The following is a 14,880-nucleotide window of genomic DNA, read 5'->3' as shown; positions in this document are numbered from 1 at the left end:
TGTTTTAAAATTTCCTTTATTTCCATAGATCTTCATGAAACATTTCATCTTTGCAGATTTTAGTGCTTTCATTAACAGATTCATGTATTATTTTCCCATTTTAATACAAAAAAAATTCAGTCATCAGTTATTTCATCCGATATTTCACTAAGTGCAGGATTCACAATGTCAACATTATTAAATCAGTCATTCAGGTGGGTCACATAAATTGTGCCAATACCCACTCAAAAGATAAGCTTAATAACAGATGCCTCCAGGAGTATACAACAACCTCAGTTTCTTGAAGTGAACTAGTACTGTTTAACAGGTCAAATTGCTAATCTACAAAAATAAACTGGAAAAGACTCAAGTGTACTGCTATACACATCACATGGCAAGTTTAGTTCAAGAACCTCTGGAACTGTTCATTTGTATAGTTCTCTGCTATCACTGCAAAAGCCTCTCCTGAACAAAGTATACTTTATAATTTAAAACAAACTTGGTAAGATAAAATATACCAGTTACCAGTAGGCTGTTCTGTAGCAGAAATCAATTACAACCATTTTCCTCAAGCAACATTAAAGACAACAAAGTTGAAAATAAATATGCAAGCATAAAGTAAACTAAACTATATTTAGAAATCCGGGTACAAAGTACAGCTGAGCCTATGACTATAGAAGATAAATTAGAAATATAAACTAACAATGAAGCAATTTCTTTCAAATAACAGGAAATGAGTTCTCTAATACCATTATTTAGATCATTATTTGTGTTTATCTATTAATTTTGGAGTTTTAAAAAAAAAACCTTTGTTAATTATGACATTTGACCAGATATACCAACAAGTATACCTTAAATCAGACAGCATGAAATAAATGGCCACATAATTTCTGATGATTTGAACTCCTTAACGACTTCAGTTTTGTATACTGTAGAAAGGTTCAAGAACCTCTGTTGATTTGGTATTTATGAAAGCTTTTAAAAGTTATGTTCTTATCCATTGGTTAATCCACATTAATGAAAAACTCAGTCGTTTACAAACATGTAAGCCTTGAGTGCCAGAGTGATTGGTTTTAAGTTCTCAGGGATACTGTTTGACTTATTTTCTCCAAAGCTTCACACCTTTCCTCCCTCACCTTGTAAGGAAAACAAAACAAAACAAAAAAACTGCAGAATGGAGGCAGATTTCCAGACTTAACTATAAAGAAAACTAAGATTTTTTTCAGGTTTGGATAATAACCTTTAAGTTAAGAGGAATGCCAAATATATATATATGCCACTTTTAAAATTTTTTATGAAACTGAACATGAAACAAAATCCACAGAGATGAATTCCAGCTAAGTCATATTCTTTGAGAATGAATGAGACATAATGAGATACGTTAAGACATGGCACACTTATCATCCATAATCAAACACTTCAATTCCCTGCCTAATGTTGACTTGGAAGATGGGACAAAGTCTACAGCTGCTTTAAAGAATGGTAAGATAACGTATTTTAAAAGCCTGTAAACCATTAAAAGCACTGACATATATGTTTTACATTCGAAACTAACTTATGGAGTCCATTTTATTCAATTTAAAAGTCAGCCCCCACATATTTGTGTTTGCTTTTCCTATGTTTTTAAAAGGGGGTACTAATAATTTAATAATTTAACCATCCTAGAGATAAAGCTGTTGTGAAGAATTCTTTTTGTATCTTGGATGTTCTAGGTAATTCTTAAGAACTTTATTTGTTCTGCCTTAATCTGAAACTCTTCCAACATAGCTTCTGACCAGCAAAGAAACATTGCTTGGGCAGCGTGAAGTGTACTGATGATGGGAGCGTGAGCCCAGGTTGAAGCATACAGTTTGGATATAACTGCTGACGGCTAACAAACACTCTTATCTGCTGAGAGCAAGAAATGCGTTTACCCCATAACTCCTGAGATTCTTAAGAGGGAAAACTAACTTCACAAACAACTTTTAAGACAATGCATGTATAATTCTAAGAACTGCACATATTTAGGGTATTAAATGTTTTCTTTTGTAAGGCATCAATGATTAATATAATGCATGTCTAACACAAGATGGTTAACACTCAGTATCATAAACCACTTGTCTTTTCTCTTAAACTTCTCTAAGTCCTGCTACTTTTACCAGCTTAAATAAGAAAAGAATGCCTCTGGCCTAATCAACTATGGTTATTAAAAAAAGAAACTAAGACATCTGAAACTATTAGGCACATCAAAGTTAGTTTATGTAGTTCAAGGTTCCCTTCTTAAGGGGCAGATGAGTTACCTGGCACATACATATGGAACTATAAAGATCATCACTAAATTCAACTTTCACATTTTTAGTTAAACTAAAAGACTTATAGTAAATATTCAAATACATCATATCTTCAGTTACAACTGAATAAGTGTAACATTTCACCAGATAAAAGCTGGAATTTAAGTATGAGAAACCTTCATACACTGTGCTAGTATTGGTCTCTTCTTCTTTTTAGACGAAAGCCAGTCATCAATACTTTCAACACAGCAGTTTAGAAGATAAACATCCCAAACAGTTGACTTAGTTGTAGTCCATAGTTTAGCAATCAATGCCACTGGCATCATAATGCTGTGGAGAGCAGGCGTATCTCCACGTTTCAGTCAGATTTGTCTTTCTTCTTTCCTGTTAAGGGCACTTTGTTTACAACAGCAGACCCAACAGCTGTGACACCTCCAGCCACAGCAGACACGCCTCCTTTCACCAGCCCGATTCCCATGGAAGGCACAGTTGTAACAGCTGTTTTAGTCACCTCCAGACTCTTTCCACCAATCCAAGCCACACCACCAATGGTGGCACCGACAGCTCCCTTTGTAACACTGAAGATGCCTCCCGTCACACGGGACAACATGCCTGGTTGCTGCTGTGGGTGATCTTTTATTGAACCTAATGAGAAAAATACCATAAGGCTGTTAAATATATGTCTTTATAAGAACAGTACAAATCATTCAATAACCTAAGACTTCCTAACCATCAGGAGGTTGTTCAGATAAGTTTAACCACATAAATACAAATTTCCATATTTGGCAATGCTAAATTTATAAAAAACAATTTTTTATTGAAATTATTTGAGTAATAAGCACAGTTAATGTATATTATTAAGTAGCTGAAATAAAAGACAAGACATAATAAGCATCTGAATGTATGGTAGTCCCCCTTATCTGCAGTTTCATTTAAGCAGTTTCAGTTACCCACAGTCAACTATGGTCTGAAAATACTATATGGAAAATTCCAGAAATAAACAATTCCTAAGCTTTAAATTGCATGCCATTTTGAGTAGCACGATGAAATCTTGTGGCGTCCCCCTCCCTCCCACCTCAGAGGTGAATCATCCAATGTCCAGCGCTCCCACACTGCACATAGAGGACAGGAAGATATTTTGAGACCACAGTCACGTAATTTCTATTACAGTATATGATTATAATTCTATTCAATTAGCAGTTATTCTTGTTAATCTTTTACTGTGCCTAACTGATAAATTAAACTTTGTCATAGGTATACATGTATAGGAAAAAACAGAGTATATAGAGGGTGCAGTACTAGCCAAGGTTTCAGGCATCCACTGGGGGTCTTTGAATCTATTCCCTGTAGATAAGGGGGGAGGGGCCCTGCATTAATCATATTATGATGGAAAGGATTTTATAATTGGTAATTCTTTTGTAATCAAGGTCACTAACACTAAGGTGGAAAGTCCTGATTTCAGGATAGAACATGTAACTGCTTCATGCTGAATACCTCATGTAGGATTATCCTGCTATGCCAAATTTGGTGCATCTGCATTTAATGAAGACAATTTTCTTAGTCAAATCAGATAAATCTTAATGCTGTTAGTCTTTAATTACAGTGTGTTCTTAATTACCACCATATAAACTATCTCCTCTGCAGACTACTACTGTTGAGCAGGTTGCCACACAGCCATTCCTGAGGCTCATTCTCTTCCTTGACAACCATGCTCCTGGCCAGCCTTTATCTATCCCGTTCCTGATGACTTTTTCACAAAGTCATTATTAATTTTCTCACTGAGCCCTAACTTTTCAAAACTCTAGGATTCTAGTCCTAAAAAATAAAGGAAAACAGATGAGCTAATAATTTTCTAGGCTATTTCTCCACCAAACTAAACTAAAACTAACCAGCTTAGTTACCTCCATCCTTTTTTAGGCTTAAGTATAAACTTTTCATTTTGTTTATTTTCCTAGCAGTTTTATTTTTGCCTACCAACATAAGAAATCTATATAGGAACTCTTGGACAGTGGTAATAGAACTGGGAAGAAAATACAATACCCAGGGCTAGAAGTTCAGCCCTGGCCTCTTCCCAGAGACATCCTAGTCTCTGCTACTCCATTATGGTTTGTCGGCCACTTCATCCCTTGTTCTTCAAGTTGATTCTTTCTTACTTAATGATTGTCCTGTGCAAACATGCTGTTGTCCAAGGAGATCATTACTTGAATTGTTATAACAATCTATACCAAAACCGTAAATAAAAAATGCTTATAGGCATTTTCTGTATATAGTCAGAACATTTAGCTGTGGTTAGTGTTTCCAAGGATTTCTGAAGTAAAGGTAAGCATAAAATGATTCATAATATCAGTTTTCAAACAAAGAGAATTTGAACTAAGCAAACCCTAATACCATGTATAATATAAAGGAGAGCTACCAATTATAATGTAATGAAATAACAGGAGTTAACAAATCTCAAGTGCCTCCTGAGTTTTTGTATGTACAACATCAAAATTAACATCCTTCCTCTGCACACCACGTCCACTCTACAAATGAAAGGACATTCTTTCGTGTGAAATGGTTTTAAAATAATAAGAGTAACAGAAAAATAGATCATATGTAATAAAACAGTTACATTATATTCCCATTCACCAATATCTGTGTTTTCTTTTTAAAGGCTAAAAAGGTTTCAGTTATTTTTGGAACATATTTACTGATGAAGTCAACAGGTTGTTAAATTTAATAAAAACAATCATAACGTTAATTCACTAGGACATTTTTTTCCATTCTTAGTGTTACAGATGTACACTTACCTTCTGGTGGTTCATCACTAAGGTAAGATGGGATTTCTTGATTTTTATCTGCCTGATTCATGATCTCCTAAAAAACACACACACACATTTCATTTTAATCTCGAAATGTGAGACTACCTCTTACCACATGCTCAATTAAGACTTTATTCAGATAAACATTTAAAAATACCCTTCACAAGACTACTTCATCTTGTTTCTTCCTTCATGGTGCTTAAGGAGTACTTTTAATTACACTAGTGGATTATAAATCTTATCTCAAATACCAATCAAAGAATGATAGGCATAATACAAGCTTTCCTACGTTGTTACTGCTGTTTCAATGTAAACTGAAGATGACTAATTGCAAGAAAGTTGGAAGGTAGGGGTTAGGAGTCAGAAATTTTAAGTGCTTCCTCCTATAGAATACTGAATAACTATAATTTATTTCACAACAGACTTAAAAAAAAAACCTATGCTAGGTATGACTAAAAAATGTGTTCTATGTGAAAAATTTCTAAAAAATATGACATCCTTCTCCTATAAAGATGACACCAATCCAAATCACTAAGAGATGGATTTTGATTACATTTTACAGGTGTTTTTAGAGCTCTTATAAATAGGCAGCAAAAGAATTCAAAATCTATGAAAAAATATTTATAGACTATGATTACCTCTAAGTACTAGTAAGGGAACCTAAGAAATAAAAACTATGTTGGGATGAAGAAAATGTAGTTAAACTTTCTTTTCACAACTTCCTTTACTATTTTAAAATATTTGCTTTTATATTCACTTGACTAAGTAAAAATGAAAACAAGTCAAGACTGGTCTAAAAGTTTTCTTGCTTGGCCAGAAAACGCGGGATGTGGTCCTAGCAGTGAACTAAGTATTTCCTAGTCATAAAACCATGGAGCCTAAATTATTGTATCTGTGCATATACAACAAAGATTAAAAGGATATTGTGAAATCCTGCCATTTATGACAACATGGATGAACCTTAAGGGCATTGTGCTAAATGAAATAAGTCAAAGAAAGGCAAATACTGTACGTCTTCTCTTATATGTGGGATCTAAAAAGGCTGAAACCCAGTAGATGGGTGGTTGCCAGGAGCTGAGGGGTGGGGGATGGGGTAAATGGGGAGATGTTGGTCAAACATTCCAGTTATGAGTAAGTTCTGGGGATCTAATGTACAGCATGTACAGCATGGTGACTATAGATAACAATAATGTATTATACACTTGAAATTCACTGCTAAAAGATAAAATGTTCTCACCATAACAAAAAAGTAATTACGTCCAGAGACTTAGCATAATGTTTTCAAGGTTCATACATATTGCAGCATGTTTTAGAACAAAGTGGTTAATTTTAAGTGATCAAAGGAAGGTCAAGGGAAGTTTCCCTTTCCTATTGCTTTTAAAACACCAGATGATCAGGTCACCAGATGATCAGATAAAAATTCATCCATATTTCCTAATATATTTCAGGAATTGAGGCAGAAAACATTGGTCGTAAATGAGGGTGGTAGAGGTAGTGGTTGTGAGAAATGGGATTTTTCAAAGGTAATTTTACCTGCATGCAATTCAACTTGCAATGCCTTTAAAACCTAAATCCTGTGTAAGATGGGACTTCACTGCACCCCACAGATTCCAGGAGCACATGTCAAGTGCCCTCACTCAGGCCACTTACCAAGAGCACCTCATCTTATGCTGGTCTGGCCTGTGAAGTTAGCACGTCATCCCATACACACTTAAGATTTAAAAAGTAAGTAAAGACATGTAATCTCCGACAAAAAAAAAAAAAAAAAATCAGCTGCTGCATTACTGGGAGGAGTTCTTGACTGACTTGCCTTAATTTTAAAGCTCCCTTAAACCAGAATGTTAAATTTATTTCCATTCATATTTATATTTCTTTAATTTATCATTGTGGTAAGATCATGAGGAATTATACAGCACAGTGTTTAAGGTTCTGGGATCAGACAGTCTAAGTTTGAATCCCAACTTGGCCATAAGCTGTGTGGCTGAGGACAAATAACTTCATCAGATCCTTGCTGTTTAGGAAATATAAAAGAGAAATTAAAGATATTGTAGCCCTAATTCTAAGATGAGAATACTACTTAACAGATTCAAAACAAAACACGCCGGAATTCCTGGCAGAATATGTGTCTCACTTCCTAAGGAATAACGAACTATTCTGGAGCTACTTTCTTCCCCACTAGACTGTTAATTCCTAGGAGGGAGACACTTTGTGTGTGTAGTCTGCTCGTCACTGCAGTCCCAGTATCTGCATGCCATACTCATACAAGTCCAGGAGCGTGCCTGGCTGACCACTCATCAACACATGTGACCATGCCCTGTAAGAAATGTGGGGAAATTATATACACATATACATCTTACATATTTTAGCTGGAGTTTAAAAAACAGATGTGGTAGCAATTGTATACATTTCAAAACTGCCTTTCTGTATATATCCCACAAATCCCCACTAAGAGTCTTTTCTTCCTAATACAGAACTCCTTAAAAAGTAATATTTTCCCACATGTTATAATTTAAAAAAGAAAAAGACGTCCATGTAAAAGATTATAGCTGCTTTATACTACAATAGCATAAAAGACATGCAGATTAATCTAAAATGAGCTGACATTATCCTTCTGTGAGCAGGCGGTGAGAAGCCATGAGCAGTAGCACTGTCAGACCTGTGCTTTAAGGAGGTAACTGAAACAAGGACAGATGGAAGGACAGAGAGATTAAATACAGTAAGTGTCTACTTCATTAGTCCAGTGAGATGGAATAAGTCTGAACTCGTGCCAGTTTTTCCTGTTTAAATAAATGTTTGGGCCAAAACCCTAGGAGTCGTCCTTGATTTTCTCCTTTTTTACATCCCCATCTAATCATTGGTTATTGTTGCCAAAATGAATCCAGAATATGACTACTCATCACCCCTACTGCTAGCACTATCAACCAGGCCTACATAATAATCTCTTACTGGGACTACAAAATCCCTTCACGGGCCTCTGAGCTTCCACCATTGGAAAGCTAGACCGTTGAACCATGTCATACTTTGTTTACATCCCTCCCAATGCTTCCTGTTTTTCTCAGAATAAATTCCAGAATCCATCCCTTCGTCTTTGAGGCCTGACATCTAACACTCTGATATCATTTCCTACCACTTGCCTCTTGTTCATTCCAGCCTGGCAACACGGGAGCTTCCTTGCTCACCTTCTCCTGAAAGGCTCGTACCCAAAATACGTACATGGCTTTGCTTCCTTACTTCCTTCAGGTCCTCGTGCAAAAGTCCCCTTATCAGAGGTCTTCCCTGATCACCTGAGAATAGATAAGCACCCTCCTACTCTTCTATCATTTTCACCTAACCCTGCTCTCTTCTCTTTTGTTCTTTCTGTCACTTGATATATGTATCTGTTTATGTCTTGCTCAATTAGAATGTAAGCTCCATGAGAACAAGGTTTGGTTTTGTTCACTGCTCAGTCCCAGAGCCATAATCAATGACTCTTGTATGACGGATGTTCAAATACTTGAGGTTTTTTGTTTGTTTCTTTCTGTATGAGGTAGGACATAACTTCAGTATTAATGTGAGATAAAAGGAGAATACAGGATGTAAAATTTCTGGTATGAGCAACTAAGTAGACAGAGACGATGAACACATGTGATAGGAGAGGAGAAACCATTTACTTCTGAAAGAAGATGAAGGACTTTTATTGTGGTAAGAACACTTAACTACCCAATTAAGTGTACAATACATTATTGTTGACTGCAGGTACAATGAACCCACTTGTTTTTGAACAGCTGTACTGGAGATGCCTTTAGGGTACCTACAGGAGATGTTTAGCAGGCCACTGGATTTAAGGGGCCCAAAACTCAGCATGAAGTCTGAGTTAGAGTTGAGGTCCTGAGAGTAGTTCGAAGTGGTAGCTAAAGATATGGGGGAGGGGGGATGTGATATGATCAAGGAAAAGAGTGATGAGAGAGTAGATTGATAATTGGACTGCTCATATTTAAGAGGTGTGTGAAAGAGAAGCCAACAAAAACACACAATATACCTGAAAATGAATAGTCAAATGAGTACAGCCTCATGGAAGTCAAGAGATGAATTTTAAGTTTCCTAAAGATACACACAATGCAGACATTAAAATAATTTATAAAGATCAAATTCTATGGGGAAATGCTAATGTTATATTTAGAGAATATAAAAGGCATATCCAACTTTTAAAAAAATGCACACAAAAATACTGTAAGGAAGTATACCAAAGTAATGATAAAGATTGCCACTAGGGGGTAGGGAAAAGTTACATTAACCAGTATATATGCAAGTATATAATTTCTATACATAGAAATACATATTTAACATCTATATTTTAATTTCCTGTGATAAACAGGTATTGCTTTTGTAATTAAAGAAAAATGCATATTTTTAATTCTTGGGAAACAGTGATCTACATAAAGGATATTTTTAAAGATTATACAGTTCATCTACCTAGTTATTCTAGGTTTTCATCCTCAACACATCCAAAGAACAATGTACCTGAATCACAAAATGCTGACTTGAGGAAAATGACATCATTGAGTTTTGTTCCCGTTTAGGTCCCTGGGAAGGACACCCTAACAGACAGCCTTATGCAGGCTATTCCTACATGTTAAGGAATTACCCACTGCATCACCTGACAGCTTTGACGTGGAGGTCTACAAGAAATTTATTTAGAGGTATTCAGAAAACCTTTTGTTCCCCCCCCCCCAAATATTTAGCATGTTCCCTTCTCTTTGAGATCTATGTACCTTCCTGTTTAAAAGCTGCAAAGATGTGATGTCTCCCTTTTCCCTTTGGCTTCTAGGAAGCTTATAGCTAAAATGACTACTGCTCAACTAGGTACATTCCTATGGCCTGCACAGTTGTGTCCTAGTCCCGTCACCCCCAAACTCCACACCTTCTCAAGACCTCCATTCGTACTGCAATTTTCCCTCATCTGCAATTGGAATATCTTATATGCGTACTTTTTTGTTTGTACATATTTTTGCTGTAAACTGACACATACTTGTGGGATACAACATTTGTGGAGTAAGTGGGATAAAAATATCGCGTGTGTACACGTTAACTATAAGCATCACAAGAAAAGATGGATAGCAATACGGGCATATGGTGCAGACTTTTGGTTATAAAAATACTTGAAGCTGGAGTTGTGCCTTTCAAATGTACTTCTTTAAGAACAGGCAGTGCTATGTCAGGGGCTTCAAGGACACAGGAGACACATGATGCATGTATTTTACTACACAGTAATTTAAAATACTATTTAGTTTTTAAATATACACTAATTAAAAAGTTTAAAGGGCTTGAGAATTGTTTAAGCTTACTAGTCTTGCAAGAAATTTCCTTCTTGCCTGGAGCTTCCTCAGTGTACCCTCTCAAATTTACCAGCCCTTTGCCCAGCCCAACCACATTCCTACCTCCCCCGTGAGTTTACTGTGCTCTTAAGTTAGGAGTATTTTTGGTAGAAGAGTGTGAAATACACTAATACAGAAACATTAATAGTTAAATTTAATATCATTAGCAACAGTTACCAACAGGATTATCAATAAACAATAAAACAAAATCTGGAGCTCTGCAGGCCAGAAGCCTGGCTACCTAGACAGAGGAACTTGCTATTACAGGGCTCTGCAAGTCCTAAGGGGCCACAGACATTATCTGGTATGTAAGACTTGGGTATTTTTTTATGTTTGAGTTTCTTGTACATCACTGGTATTAACAGCAAGTATGCAGTATTAAAATTCCTCTAGAACTCTTAGGTAATAAAAATTATGTAAAAGCCATGGTATCTGGAATATAGATGTATTTTTTTCTGAACTCCCAATTTGATAAGTTGCCTTATAAAGGTATTTTTGCTAAAATCCTTAGTTATCTGTAATGCCATCTGTACTTTTTCTTCACATAAACCATTCCCAACCTCTCCACATGTATATGTGTCAAACTTTTAGTGATACTACCTCTTTATGGGCATTATCACTGTGTCACTAAGATAATCTGCTAGTAAAATTTACAAGTATACACGTGGAGACAACTAACCAACAGTAAAAGTGTCAAAAATGACTTTTTAAATGTGTTATCCTTAAACAAAATTACTAAATTCTATGCAAACTATCTGCCTTAAACTGAGTCATCACTTCACCACCCACTTGGGTCGCTATTACGTGCAGGCATCCTGGCAGGCACAAGATTGCAGTGATTAAAGACACCGGACTGCTCTGCACCAGAGTGCACCGTCCAGTGTGGAGACACTTTCCCTGCACTTACCAACTTACTCTCATTGAAACACCAAAGAAACGTCTGCTCTCTAGGAACTCAGAATGGACAAGTTTATATTAAAAAGCGTCCTTTCCTAAGGATGGTAAAGACAGAAAACAGCCTTTAAATCAGAACAAATAATTTAACTTATTCTATGGACATAAGCAGTGTTACCATTTGGTCCTGACATGAACAAACTATACCAACTAAAACTGTACGTGTGTGCTTTTTAAAAGAAACTGTGAAACGTAAAAGACGACTTTGCTGGAGACCGCAGTTCACCAGCAGTAACTGTAAGCATTATAGGCCGGGGCGAAATCATTCTTGTCCAGTACCATAGTATCAGATACAGTAGCTGGCAAATATAGTGAGCAAGGATTACTAATAACACTGTTCCCTAGAAAGTAATTTCTTCTGATAACAGAAAAAAGTAAACAAATGCTTCTTAGGAAGCTTTTTTTTTTTTTAAAGGAAAACAGATGAATCAATGTTATTTGTGGATATCTGGTATCACTTTACATATATATAAAGTTTTCATTAATAATGAAAACAAAGTCTGAAAATGGGATGTAAATTTGCCTATGGCTAAACACCCCTGTGTACCAAAGGAAGTTAAACAGCACTAATAAGTTGTATAAAATACAGTGCACAACATTTTACATTCAAAGCTGCTTCAAAAACCTGTTATTAACCAGTAAGTGCTAATTTCCATATAAGAAAAAGACTAAATGAATTAGCTAAATTCTTCTACATATTCCATATATAGGAACTTTGTCACATCCTCATTCCCATGTGAGGGTGAGTTCTATGCCAAATAACTACAAAGAATTTCAAAAATATATTTATACAAAGCTTTAACACACATATACCAACAAACTACACACACACACACACACACACACACACACACACACACACAGTGTTTACACAGTGTTTCCCTGAAAATAAGACCTAGCCAGACTATCAGCTCTAATGCGTCTTTTGGAGCAAAAATTAATGTAATACCGGGTCTTGTTATGTTATGTTGTTATGTTATATTATGCCTGGTCTTATTTTACTATAAGATTAATTTTTGCTTCAGAAGACGCATTAGAGCTGATTGTCCAGCTAGGTCTTATTTTCGAGGAAACACAGTATACACACACACACACACACGAGCTTATTGTTTTTAGCCTTCTCTAGTTAACCAACTATCCTGAACAGACTGCTTTTAAAAATGGCCCTTGCCCATTAAATCAACAGCAAACAGACTATAAGAAATGCACTGAATCTGGCAGGAAAGGAAAAATAATTCTGAAGACGTATTAGAGCTGATTGTCCAGCTAGGTCTTTTTTTCGAGGAAACACAGTACACACACACACACACACACACACACACACACACACACACGAGCTTATTGTTTTTAGCCTTCTCTAGTTAACCAACTATCCTGAACAGGCTGCTTTTAAAAATGGCCCTTGCCCATTAAATCAACAGCAAACAGACTACAAGAAATGCACTGAATCTGGCAGGAAAGAAAAAAAAATTCTGCAGTAAAACTTGTAAGTGACCACATAGTGACAAGTAACAACTAACAATATCAAAATGGCAATTTTTAAGTGTTGCCCTTAAATGAAACATTAAGCAGAATTACAGTATACTATCAAACCAGATAACCAGTACACCAGTCATCTTCACTAAATTATTACCACATTAGCTCAACAGACATTTGTGTCCCTACTATGTGTCAGACACTGTATTACGCACCAAGGTTTCAGCCTGAACAAGCATGTGAAGGCCCTATTCTGAAGGTGTTTATATATATAATCCAGTGAGAGATCTTCAGGAAGTTGCAAGAACACAAATGCTCAATGACTGAAACAAAGAAAGGTAAAGATTTTCCTGGAGTTGGGAAAAAAATATATACAAGAACTACTTTAAACTTTTCTAACAATGTTTCCTACATGTGGACAAATTTTTACTGAACATGATTTCTGGTGCATCTGTTATAACAGACTAAAGAAATGAAAGTGGAAAAAAATCAAAACAGGATGCATATGGGTTTATTAAAGGTTATTTTCCGCTTTAAAAAATAGGTATGGACACACACGCATATACCTGTTGACGTGCATCACTACAATACTCCTGGGGAGCCTTTAGAGCATCCACACCAGTGGAAGTTTTAAAGGTTAAACAATAGCATATAACAAATAATCACAGTAAATATTTCATTTGGAATTAGCACCGTGTTCACAGGGCATAATAAATAAGAGTTTTTCTGTCTCTCTAGGTGTTTGTAAACCTTTCCCTGAGGCCCCTTCTCCCCCCCGCTGATCCCTTGAGGCACTAGCCAGTTTTTTTTTGTTTTTTTTCTTGAGCAGAGGGAGTGACGTGGCAGGAGAGGCAGAAAATGACCCCGGAGGAGCCGTGGCTAGGGCTGAGCTCAGCACCTCCTCCCTCCGCTCCACGTTATACACCCAGCACACCCCCAATCCTATAGGGTTCCAAAATCTCTGTCTTTTTACACTGAAGAGGCGATTTATTTAGGAGAGGGGATTCGACTGGAAGTGTGAGCTTGAGGTCCAGTCTTGAAGCTGCGTGTGCCTGGCAGGCGCGGTTTTAATTTAGACTCGGGAGTCAGTGATGGCACCAATGGGTGCTCCAGCGGTCCCCAGTTACCCTGTGGCGCCGCCAACGCCTCGCTCCATCCCCACACTTTCAGGTTTAGGTTAGGCGTGGGGGTAGCGCTTTCCTACCTGGGAAGGGCACTGGGAATGTCCACTGGGGACCAAGGCTTGTGTGCCTGAACCGAAGAGAGTGGTTTATCAACAGGTCAGGAGTTCGTGGGGCTGCGAGCCACACAGGCGCTCTGCTGCATCCCTCTCCTCTCCCAGGCTGCTGACTCCCTCACTTCCCCAGCTTGACACCCAAGGAGCTAAGAAGTCAGGCGGAGGCTTCCAAGGGGAGTCCCAATTTCAAATCACCGTGGAGGAGCCAGGGACAGGTAAAGAGAAATCACCCCGCCAGCGAACCTCCATCCACCCCCAGCATCGTGCAGCCCCTCCCCCTTTCCCGCTCAGTGCCCCCAATAGGCCCCACTCGGGTATCCAGGCCCCGGGGACCGAGGCGGTGAGATGCACGACAGCTAACGGAAGAAGGCGACAGAGAAGACGGCAGGAAGCCGGGACGGCATCCCCCACCCTCGCAGCCCGACTTACCGCCGGGGTCGGGGGCCGCCGCCTGGGGCCGACGCCGGGCGGAGGGAGCGGGTAGCACCGAGAAGGGCTGAGGCAGCCTGAGTGGCTGGCACAGCCCCGGGCGGTTGCGGACTCCGGAGGCGCCTCCTCAAGCTGTGGAGCCAGAAGACTCCGTTGACGGAGGCGGCGGCCTCTGGCTGCGGACGTGGCGCCGGACGCGACCCGCCCCCTCTGTCGCCTCCCCAGCTCCCGCCTCCTCCCGCTGCTGGGGCTCAGACGCGCACGCGCACCTGGGCCTCTCCCGCGCCCACCCGTTTCTCGAACTGCCCTGCTCTCCCAGGAGCCCCCTGCCTGCCGCCCGCCGCCGTGCGCACGCGCGACGCCCCCGAGGCCTGCTCCCG

The 14,880-nt window shown here is 38.3% G+C and overlaps 1 protein-coding gene across 1 annotated transcript; it reads right to left on the bottom strand.

The window, feature by feature from the left end:
• Nucleotides 1-14,852, bottom strand: TMEM263 (transmembrane protein 263). The gene is made up of 3 exons (XM_019728437.2): nt 14,501-14,852; nt 5,039-5,105; nt 1-2,894 (listed from the first exon to the last, which is right to left on the bottom strand). Exons 2-3 carry the CDS (start codon nt 5,097-5,099, stop codon nt 2,608-2,610), a joined length of 348 nt encoding a protein of 115 aa, XP_019583996.1. The 5' UTR covers nt 5,100-5,105; nt 14,501-14,852; the 3' UTR covers nt 1-2,607.
• Between the last annotated feature and the right edge of the window lie 28 nt (nt 14,853-14,880).

Source organism: Rhinolophus sinicus, linkage group LG02 (assembly GCF_036562045.2).
Source record: "Rhinolophus sinicus isolate RSC01 linkage group LG02, ASM3656204v1, whole genome shotgun sequence".
Classification (NCBI taxonomy): domain Eukaryota; kingdom Metazoa; phylum Chordata; class Mammalia; order Chiroptera; family Rhinolophidae; genus Rhinolophus; species Rhinolophus sinicus.
This window is presented reverse-complemented; position numbering and strand designations above follow the sequence as displayed.